This window comes from Solanum lycopersicum, chromosome 6 (assembly GCF_036512215.1).
Source record: "Solanum lycopersicum chromosome 6, SLM_r2.1".
Lineage (NCBI taxonomy): Eukaryota > Viridiplantae > Streptophyta > Magnoliopsida > Solanales > Solanaceae > Solanum > Solanum lycopersicum.
The window spans coordinates 2054085-2065860 of record NC_090805.1 but is presented as its reverse complement, the minus strand read 5'-3'; the positions used below and the strand labels follow the sequence as shown (position 1 = coordinate 2065860).

Here is an 11776-nt window from a genome sequence, read left to right as displayed (position 1 = left end):
AAAGTTTAAAAAAGATTATAAGTCGAAAGTGTATAGAAACACTACATTGTTTGTTTAGGTACTCATTTGGAATACATCATAGTTTTGAACGTTTAAATAAAATTTAATGATAAATTTAGGGTTGCGTAAATTTATTCCACTTGAATAGAATTGTATAACAAATAAAGTTGAGAGAGAATGATAAGAAAAAAAAAAGGACAAGCAACATGACAGTTTCACTTCAGACGATTTGGCTAATTCTATATACATACACCTAAGTTCTTTGGTTATGATATCTAAAAGTGTAAAGGTGAAACTCGATTTGGTGTCTATTCAAAGGTAACCAAATAGCTTGACTTTGATCTTATAAATGAGTGAAAAATGGTTTGTTCTATTGCTTGCTATCATTGTTCTTGAAATAAGAAGGCACATATGAAGGAAAGGTATTAGAGAAAAACAAAGATTATCCCGCCAGTGAAGTATGGAAAGGTAACAACAACATCATACTCAGTGTAATTCTTCAAGTGAAATACGAAAAGAGTAGGATGTATGTTGATCATATCCAACCTTTGCGGATAGAGAAGTTGTTTCCCATAAAAAGAAACAAAGATTTCTCAAAGCAAATTACTAGGCTTAAATCATGCAGAAAATGATAAGAAAAAACTACAAACTCAACTGGACTTCAATCACAAATGAAGCTAATACAGGAAGAACCTTTGTCAAGGAGGGAAATGGTACCTCTACTAATATGTCAAAACCAGATTATCCACACAGGTTCACCAACATAATACACTTTTTCCAACCTTTGTTCTTTCCTACGATAAAGCAAAGAGCATTTTTAACGGTGTTTAAGGTAGCATAAATAAAAACACAACAGGAGAAAAGCAAACGCAAAAGTCGTTTGCTCAATGTAAAACTGCTAACTGAACCAGTCTAATTCTTCCCTCTCTATGCTAAACTGAAACAATCATCTTTACTTGCTTTGTTTCTTCATTCCTTCGCCAGCAACCCACTTATCAAACTCAGTCAACAGACCATAATCAGCATTATCAACAACATCGCTCGACTTCTTGGAAGAACCTTCAACACCAGTGTCATCTTGGTTCACCTGTGGTGACTCAAGAACTGGTGCGGGATGGCTTGGTTGTGTCAGCTGTTCTGGTGTGATGTGATCTGAAACCGCATTACCTGGAGGAATCTGAGACTCAGATACGTCCATCTTTTCAACCTCTTCCACAGGATCTTCAAGTTCCTTCCCATCCTTAACATCACCAATAGCAGCTTTCACTTTCTCATTATTGTCCTTGTCACCAATAGAGTCCTTACCAAGCTCTTGCCCTTCACCACCATTGTCTTCGCTATTACTAAACTCACTAGAATTGCTGTCGCCGTGTCTGTCATGGGGGTCATTTCCTCCATCAAGCTGTTCAAAAAAAAAGACAAGAAACATTGTTATTTTCAAGTATATGCCCAAAAAAAAAGGAAGAGCATATAATGTAAGTGCAATCCAGTAACAATAAAAGTATATTCTTCTTTTCCCATTACCTCAGAAGCAGTCCTTTTTCCTAGTTTCTTCGACAGAGACTTGATGGCTTTAGAAACATTTTTGAAGGATGACTTCATGCAGTCATTGATCGATACTACCTCCTTGTTGAGCTAGTGAAACATAAAAACAAGGTTAAACGACCGTTTATGTATGAAAATTCAAATGTTAAAAGTAGAAAAGCGCTAAAAATCCATACCATCTGAAGCTCACTCTTCAACTCCAACTGTCCGTCAGACAGTCTTTTCAACTCGGTGCTCCAGTCATCATTGTTCAAAGGGGGTTTACGTTTGGTTTTAAGCTGCTTCCTACTTGCTTGAGGAGGTGGATTGCTAGTGTCTTCATCGCTAAGATGAACATCTCCAGATGCCACCTTATTAACCCTTTCATTTTCAGTTGATTCAGGTAAGCCAAGTGTTGTTTTCTCAAATTCTGTCGGAGATATATTCCTCAGCTTCAACTACATAAAAACCGTTTACATCAATAGACAATAAATGTACATCGGTTCAAAATTAATAATGTGTAATAAACTTTGGATACACCACAGATATACCCACCTAAAATCGTGTATGACAAAATGTTATACATATTATACTAGAAAAATAACCTAAACAAGAAAACATTAGCACAAGAAGAGACTAAAATGATTCATAATTAACATTGTTTAATAAACTTTGAATATACCATAGATATTCCATTCTTAGCTGGTATATTAATGGTAACTACATGTATAAACATTATCACATACTATAAATATACCATTAGTACATATTTTTGAGCTGAAAAGTAATCCTACATTTGTGAGTGCATGAATGGTATATCAAGTGTATATGTAAATACAATAAAAAAGTAAATGACTGTACTTTCCAATTACCTGATCCTGACTCAGCCTGAAAATTCCATCCAACAACTCCTTAAAACTTGGCTGCTTTGTAACTTTCCAGCTAAGTATGCGGGGCACTTTGTCATCAACTCGGAAAGCAATCTTATTATTAACATAAGGGCAGCACTCATAAAACCAACACTGGAATGCCAATGGTAATCCACCAAGCCTGTACATCGAAGGCTTCCCCTGCAACTTCCCCTTCACAGACTTCAGTGTGGCTTTAAAGACAGCTTTCCCCCAAGGATATGTTGCATATGCACCACTGTCAACGAGCTCAAAATCATCCCTTGAGATATGTTTACGACTCACAGTGGAGAACAGAAATGTGTGAATGAAATACAGGACAGCAATCTTGACTGCATCCTCATCGGATTTCCATCTCTTATTATGGAAGCATTCAATTAAGGATTGCTTAGGCACCCTGGTAAGTTCAGCAAAGTATGTATTCATTAACTGGCCCGTTCCATCGGAATCACTGCATTTATAAGCATCACCAGTACACTTTAACCCGGTGATAATCCCAAACTCGACAAGCCCAAATCGCAGACTGATATCTTTCATTGATATCCATAGCGCATCCTCTTCCTCCTCAACCACCTCCCTCAACAGTAGGGAGTGTGCCAACTGATGTTGTACCACTACTGGGGGCAAATCAAGGAAATGCCCGAAACAGGTTTCCCTGAACATCTGAATCTGCTTAGCATCCAACTTTTCATTCAACAACTTAACAGCATCAACATTAGTTTGTGCCCCAACCCTTGGGTGGTAGCGCCTGACTGGTCGAGCACAAAACTCCCCGGGCTACATGACAATGATACAAATACATGTTAATATACAAGAAAGTTGTAAAATATATTGTACTGTTCATGTACGATTCAAAAGTTCAACAAATAGTACATATAAGGATGCCTTCATGTCTAATAGGTAACATTTGTTTAGATTGAAGTTTGTGTACTCAAATCTTTCTGATTTCTGAGTATATGATATGCACAGAAATCAGAAAGATGAAAAAACACAAACTTCAATCTAAACAAACGTATACCTAGTAGACACACACATCATATACACATATACACACACAAACAACAACATACCAGTGTAATCCCACTACAAGGGGAACTAGGGAGGGTAGAGTTTCCGATTGAAGAAAAGATACACACATCATATACACAAATATATCATCTATACACAAATCATATACACAAATACACACACAAATAAATATACTCATCATATACATCATATATATACACATGATACACAACAAAAACAATAAAAAAAACCAGAAAAGTACCTCCAAATCCACGACCAAAGCTTTATCCATCGCTTCTCCAGCATTCCCCTTTCTCCTTTTGGGTAAAGCAACAACACCCGCATCAGCATTCTTCAACCGCTTCCTCTTTTTCGACTTTTTCACCTGATTCTTCCCATACACCCTCGATTTCTTACTAACGAAGTTTAGGGCTTTTTTCAGAGGCTCCCTACGAACAGCACCCGTTTGAGATCGAGTTCTTCTTTCACTGGAAACTTGACCCTGTTTCACCACCGGCGATTTGGATTCCGGCAAATTCAAATTCTGTGAAGAATTCTCCACTTCCATATCGACTTTTTGAGGAGTTTGCATACTCAAAAGAGTCCAAACCGCTGAATTTAACCCTTGACTTGCCACTTTTTCTTCGATTACACAACTCACTCAAAGCTTTTTTCGTGCAAATTCTCACAAAAAAAATACAAAAAGATTGAATTTTCCGCCAATTTTCAGAGCCAATTTGAGAACAACAACATGAAGAATAACAATGGAGGAGGAAAGAGAGGGTTTTTGTAGGAAAACCTGATTTTTGAGGGCTTTTTTTCAGGGATGAAAGTCCAGTAAAAAATAGAAATAAGATGAAAAAATATAAAAAAAATTAGCTCACGAAAATATGATTAGTGAATTATTACAATTTACAAATATCATCCGGACAAAAAAATTTGCATAGCCCAATAAAATTTCAAATCTAAAATTGTTAAATATATTTATATTGAATTTCGTAAAGTTATTTTCTTATTTATCTTCTTTTTCCAACTAGAATTTTTTTATTTTTCATTAAAATCTAAATTATATGATGTAAAAATTGTACATATATATATATATTGTATAAAAAGTATATATATATATATATATATAGTTAACTAGTGAAATTGATGATTTATACAAATTTTGTATTTGAAGAAATTCAATTTAGGTTTATTTTTTTCCTGATTAAGGATAATAAGAGACAAGCATGATAGAAAAGTGGGTATATAAATTGAAGATTTTTTAGTGATTGTATAATGTACATAATTGTGTTTATAGGATTAGATGTTGTTATGAATTTATTCAGCAATCTAAAAAAGAAAAGAAAGATAAAGAGTTAAATGTTACTTGCCGCTGCATATGAAAAATGAGAAAAGGGCATCGAAAATTCAAAGATCTGAAGACAGAGATTGATTCTAATTCTTCTTCAAAGAATGTGATGTAACAGTTGATTGCCAGAGTTCCATACTGAAACCGATGTCAAATGATAGATTCATTCAAGATCTATTTATTTATGTAATTTTTATGCGATCGAAATGAGCGCAACTTCATGAATTTGAGAACAGAATGAGTTTTGGAGATTTTGAATATTGACAGATGAGAAGAGGCGATTCAATAGATGTGGTCTGAAAAAGAATAAAGGTTGTCGGTCGACCACAATGATTTTCAATCAGTGTTGATAGAAAAATGGATATATAAATTGAAGAATTTTTAGTGATTGTATAATGTACATAGTTGAGTTTCTAGGTTTGAATGTTAGTTAGATTTTATTCGGCAATCTAAATAGAAAAGAAAGATAACGAATTAAATGTTACTTACCACAGCATATGAAAAATGAGAAAAGTCATCGAAAATTCAAAGATCTGAAGACAGAGATTGATTTTTATCAAATTCTTCTTCAAGGAATGCGACGTAAAAGTTGGTTGCCGGAGTTCCATACTGAAACTGATGTCAAATGATAGATCCATTCTAGATCTATTTATTTATGTAACTTATATGCGTCGGGAATGAGCGCAGCTTTACGAATTTGTGAATGGAATGAGTTTTGGGGATTTTGAATCTTGATAGATGGAAAGAGACGATTCAATTGGTGCAATCTGAAAGTGAATGAAGGTTGTCGGTCGACCACACTGATTTTCAATCAGTACTGATAGAAAAGTTTACAGCGGCGCATACCTTGATAGATGAGAAGAGGCGATTCAATAGGTGTAATCTGAAAGTGAATGAACTATGAAGGTTGTTGACCGACCACACTGATTTTCAATCAGTGGTGGTAAAAAATTTTACAGCGGCGCGCCAATTTAGAAAAGAAAAGAAATGAGGAGAAGGGATAGGGCTTTGAGACTCTCTGAATGGTAATAAGCAATTGAGTTAAACCTAGTAAACTAGATGCTCGGATGAATGTCTAAATTATCTCTTATTTATATTGTTGAAGCTCGGCTGATTGGTCTCTTACTCTATTCATTATTTAACTTATTTTGATTTATTTAAGTCATTTTATTATAAGTTGGATTAATTTGATTAAATATCCCAAATACTATAATTGAAAAAAATTATTAATAATATATTTAATATTAGAATTACAAGAAAATAATTATTTTTTTAAGAAAAAATTGATATGAGTTAGGTCAATCAAGATATTGTTTGACGTATAAAATTTTGACTTAAAAAGCCGCATAAAATCTCAAAAAAAAAGAGAGAGAAATTAAAAGTTGAACGTAAAATGTCATATAAATACTTTTTTATCCTATTTTGTAATTATAGCTAGTATTAATTAGTTGGAAAAATCTCCTATATACCGGTGCTTGAACTAGCAACTACAATTTTACTTAGATAGAGCTTTCAACTAGTTTGTATATAAGTATGGTATAAAATGCATATAAACATAGGAAAAAAGAAAAATAACAAATGAATAGATCAAATCGAATATGGAAGGATTAGAAATTAGATGAAACTCCCTTCGTCCAATAAAAGTTCTCCACTATACTATTTTAGGATGTCCAACAATACTTATCCATTTTATAAAATAAAGGGGAACTTTCACATATTGTTACTTAAAAATAGCCTAATTACTCTCCAATAATTATAGTTTGATGATTACAATTCATAGCTACACGTTATATGGAGGAGAGAGGCGAGCAAGGCTGGGAGAGAGAGAGGAGAGAGGGATAAAAAAGTGAGAGAAAGGTGAAACGTATATGTGTATCGGTTAGATTGTATATTATACATATGTGTTTGTATATAGAAAAAGCGAGATTAGGAGAGGGAGGAGCGAGTCAAGTGAGATTGAGAGATGGAGGAGAGATGTGAGTAGGGGTGGGCATAAAAACCGGAAAACCGAACCGAACCGAAATTTTTCAAAATTTCGGTTTCGGTATTTCGGTTTTCGGTTCAGTATTCGGTTTAATTTTTTGTATTTTCGGCATTTCGGTTCGGTTTTCGGTACATGTTACTTTGGAATTCGGTATTTCGGTTTAAACCAAAATATTAAATTATAATTTATAAATTATATTATATTTAATAATTATTAATATTAAATAATCTTTTTTTAAAAAATAAGAAACCCTAAGTTGAAATATCAAAGCCCATTAAGTTGAAATATCAAAGCCCATTAAGTTGAAAAATCAAACAAAAAATTGAAAAAATTGTTAAGTTTAAAAAGCCCACTAAACAGGCCCATTAAAAAACCGAAATAAAAAACCGAACCGAATTAATAAAAACCGAACCGAATTAACAAAAACCGAACCGAACCGAAATATTTCGATTCGATATTCGGTACGCAATTTACAAAAACCGAAAACCGAAAAAACCGAAAAAAAAACCCGAACCGAACCGAAATACCGAATGCCCACCCCTAGATGTGAGCGATATTAGGAGAGGGAGGAGAGAGGTGAGTGAGAGAGGGCATAGAATGGAGAGAGATGAATTGTATTGTATATAATTGTATATTATACATACACATTTGTATATATGGCAAGCGAGTTTAGGAGAGGGAGGAGAGAGGCAAGTGAGAGAGAGATGAGTTGTATATGTATATAGGTTAAATGATTGTATATTATACATATGTATTTGTATATTCTAGCGATTATACATATACAAATATGACTATTATACAAATTTGAAGTCAGCCCACGCAATTAATGTATAATATTAGTCGCGAGTGGTAATTATAGCAAACTATAGTTATGATGAGTAATTAAATAGTATAAACTTGCTTAACCACACAATTTTCCCTAAATCAATGGAAAACTTTTTAGAGTTAGTTCTTAATTTATCCTTATCATTAATTATAGTTATTTTCTCTATTACATTTTTCAAGATATTGTATTACTTCAAAGACCCATCTATTTATAGTTTCTTAAGAAATGTGCAAAGTCAATAATGAACAAGTATTATTGGACAAAGGAAGTAACAAATAAAATATTGAAAAAATTATGCAAAATAACAAACATTTAGCATATATTATGTAGAATAGCTAAATTTTAAGAAAATATAAGTCGCGGTTACAATTTTCCGAATTCTTAGTATTCGTCTAATTTGTACGAATTCAGTAGTTGTATAATTTGGTTACTAATTGTATAACTCTGAATTTTATATATGCTTATCTAGCTATTTGTATAAGATTTATGGAAAATTCATAATAAATTATCTTATTTGTATATTGGCAAGCACAATATACAAACAAAATTCTGAAAAAATTTAAATATACTTACCATATTTGTATATTCACAATCAAAATATATAAATGGACAGAAATATACAAACTGCTGCCTCCATAACAACTATGAAGCACAATTTATCAAAATTATAGCAATAGAACTTTATTATATCTATTATATTTGTTATTTCTGGAAATTTTTATAAAATATTTAAGCCGCTAAAAAAAATGAGTTAGCCAACGAATAAGATGGATACACTCTTTGTAAAATAAGATACGAGTATTTTTTCTACAATTTGTCTTCTCTTTTTTATTTTTTTCATTCCTTCTAATCAATTAGATGATTGTTAAAAAAGTATTTAATAGTATCTCAATTGATTGACTATATGAACTTTCATTTTCTTTTGGTTTTAAAAAATAATAATTTTAGCTTTTGTTTTTATATTATTTTAGTTACTTCCATTGAGATATTTTATGAAAAATAATGTTATTTTACATATTTGTAAAAAAAAAATTCAAATAAATCAAGACCTCACAAGTTAGTACTTCTTTTTTTACCAGATTTGACTAAGAAAAATGAAATAAATAAATTTATTTAAATATAAAATATTAAAAAATATAACAAACTAAATCTTAGCTTTTAAAAAAAAAATAAAAATCGGCGGTTCCTTTATTTATAACACCCTAGACTAATGAACTTTTAGATACAAAATGTTAATAGTTCAAAATGTAATAATTCACTATTAAAAGTCACGACCCAAATCGGGTCGCGACTAGCACCCACACTTACCCTCCTGTGTGAGCGAACCAACCAATCTAAACCTTAACATTTCAATATAATATCAACACAAAGTAATGCGGAAGACTTAAACTCATTAATACAATCAATAACTATTATTATCCTCAAAATTTGGAAGTCATCATCACAAGAACATCTACTTCGAATTACTAAATCTAAGAGTATCTAAGAAGCTAAAATACATAAACAACTAGTCCATGCCGGAACTTCAAGGCATCAAGACATGAAGAAGAAGATCCAGTCCAAGCTAGAAGCTTTAGCTCACCCTGAAATCCGGAGTAATAAAGACTGGCTAGAGTTGCGGTTGAGTTGAAGACGATGGCACGTTTGCTGCACTCCACAAATAACAAAGAAGAAAACATAAAAGTAGGGGGTCAGTACAAACACAAGTACTGAGTAGGTATCATCGGCCAACTCAAAATAGAAAACAGTATATACCAAGTAATATCATAAAATCAACTATGATACTCAACATGTAGCATTTACAATTACCATAACCCTTGGTTACAACACCAAGCTCATCAATGAGGACTCACGCCTCCTCATCATACTCATTTGGGATTTAGGTTCATTAGATTGAGTATATTAACATCTTTCAAGATTCATTATCTTTATTCCTCTCGTGTCGGTACGTGACACTCCGCTCCTCAATATACTATCCTGGTGTCGGAACGTGACACTCCGATCCTCATTCTATCTTGGTACCGGAACGTGGCACCCGATCCATATTCTATCCTGGTGTCGGAACGTGACACTCTGATCCTCATTCTATCCTGGTACCGGAACGTGGCACCCGATCCATATTCTATCCTGGTGTCGGAACGTGACACTCCGATCCTCATATACTATCCTGGTACCGGAACGTGGCACCCGATCCCCTAATCTCCTTCTATCAATTCATCAAGCCTTCTTTCTTACCAAGACATCATCAATCTCATTATTTTAGTTCATCACGCCTTCTTTTATACCAAGGCCTCATCATTAACAAAGAGATTAGGGTTTTTCAAGATTTGGGATTCAATAACTTTATCATGCTTATATAATCACAATTATATAATTACATTCATGCAAGCATACAAGTAAGCACATAGCAGGGTTTACAATATTATCAATACATATCATTTGCTATTAAGAGTTTACTACGAATATCATAAGAGAAACCATAATCTACCTCCACCGAAGATTTCGTGATCAAGCAAGCAATTCCTCAAGATCTTTGCTATCCTCTTCGTTTCCCTTTTCTCTCGTTCGATCCCCTCTCTTTTCTTTTACCTTAATTAACATGTAATTAAGTGTAAAAGATGACAATAATAACCCATAATTTAACTCAAGGTTACCTCTTTTATCCCCCAAGAAATTGAGTTATTAATATAAACCCACGAAATATATAATTATAGCAGGAATAGTCCAAAACGCCCCTTTAAAACTTAACCAGAAATTCGACTCCGACTGGGATTACGCAACCTGTGACGGCCCGTCGCTCCTGCGACGGTCCGTCATGCAGGTTCGTCAGAGACTCGATTTCCTTAAGGAGTCTGTGACGGCCCGTCGTACCTACGACGGTCCGTCCTGCACTTCCGTCACGACGTTCAGAGAATCGTTCCCTGTACCAAATTCTCAAGAGTTGAAGTGTTTTGAAATGGCGGATCACGACGGTTCGTCGTGCCTGTGACGGTCCGTCCTGCAGGTCCGTCACAGAGTTCAGAGAGTCGATTTCAGCACTCAAATTTCAGAATTCCCAAGTGTTTTGGAACGAGACCCCTCGACGGTCCGTCGTGCTCATGACGGTCCGTCGTGGGTTCCGTCGTCTCAGCCTGTTTTTCTAGAAATAAAATATGCTGCTCAAAACGACTAAACAGGTCGTTACATTAGATACCAATTTACCCATCGTTCGTCCCGGAACGATCACAAGAAGGAAAACAAGGGCGAAAAGGAGTACTTGAATCTGTAAACAGGTGTGGGTATCTTTCTCGCATATCCGCCTCTTTCTCCCAAGTGGCTTCTTCGACTGGTCGATTCTTCCATTGAACTTTGATGGATGCAATCTCCCTTGATCTCAACTTGCGAATTTCTCTATCTAAAATAGCAACAGGCTCCTCCTCATAAGACAAATTCTCATCAAGCAAAACTGAATCCCAACGGATAATATAGTTTCCATCCCCATGGTATCTTTTCAACATATACGCATGAAATACCGGATGTACTCCGGACAGCCCTGGAGGCAAGGCTAACTCATAAGCCACCTCCCCTACTCGCTTAAGTACTTCAAAGGGACCAATGTACCTTGGGCTTAGCTTGCCTCTTTTACCAAACCGCATCACCCCTTTCATTGGCGAAACCTTCAACAAGACTTGTTCACCCTCCATAAACTCCAAGTCTCTAACCTTCCGATCTGCATATTCTTTTTGCCTACTATGTGCCGCTAGAAGCTTTTCTTGAATAGATTTCACTTTCTCCATCGAATCCCTCAAAAGATCAGTACCCCAAGGTCTAACCTCGAACGCATCAAACCAACCAATGGGGGACCTGCATCTCCTACCATACAATGCTTCAAATGGAGCCATATCAATGCTTGAGTGATAGCTATTATTGTATGAAAACTCCGCTAAGGGTAAGAAGTTATCCCAATGGCCACCAAATTCTATCACACACGCACGAAACATATCCTCCAACACTTGAATCGTTCGCTCAGACTGACCATCGGTCTGAGGATGGAACGCGGTACTAAAGTCCAACCTAGTACCCAATTTCGCATGCAATGTTTTCCAAAACTTAGAAGTAAACTGCGTACCTCTATCTGATATGATGGAGAGTGGAACCCCATGCAACCGAACAATTTCTGAGACATAGATTCT

General features: G+C 34.7%; 1 protein-coding gene across 1 annotated transcript; it reads right to left on the bottom strand.

The window, feature by feature from the left end:
- Positions 1-694: 694 nt before the first annotated feature.
- LOC101262922 (uncharacterized) lies at positions 695-4390 on the bottom strand. Its single transcript, XM_004240429.5, has 5 exons — positions 3703-4390; positions 2397-3209; positions 1722-1982; positions 1525-1635; positions 695-1402 (listed from the first exon to the last, which is right to left on the bottom strand). The coding sequence occupies exons 1-5, from the start codon at positions 4030-4032 to the stop codon at positions 953-955; spliced, it is 1965 nt and encodes a 654-aa protein (XP_004240477.1). The 5' UTR covers positions 4033-4390; the 3' UTR covers positions 695-952.
- Between the last annotated feature and the right edge of the window lie 7386 nt (positions 4391-11776).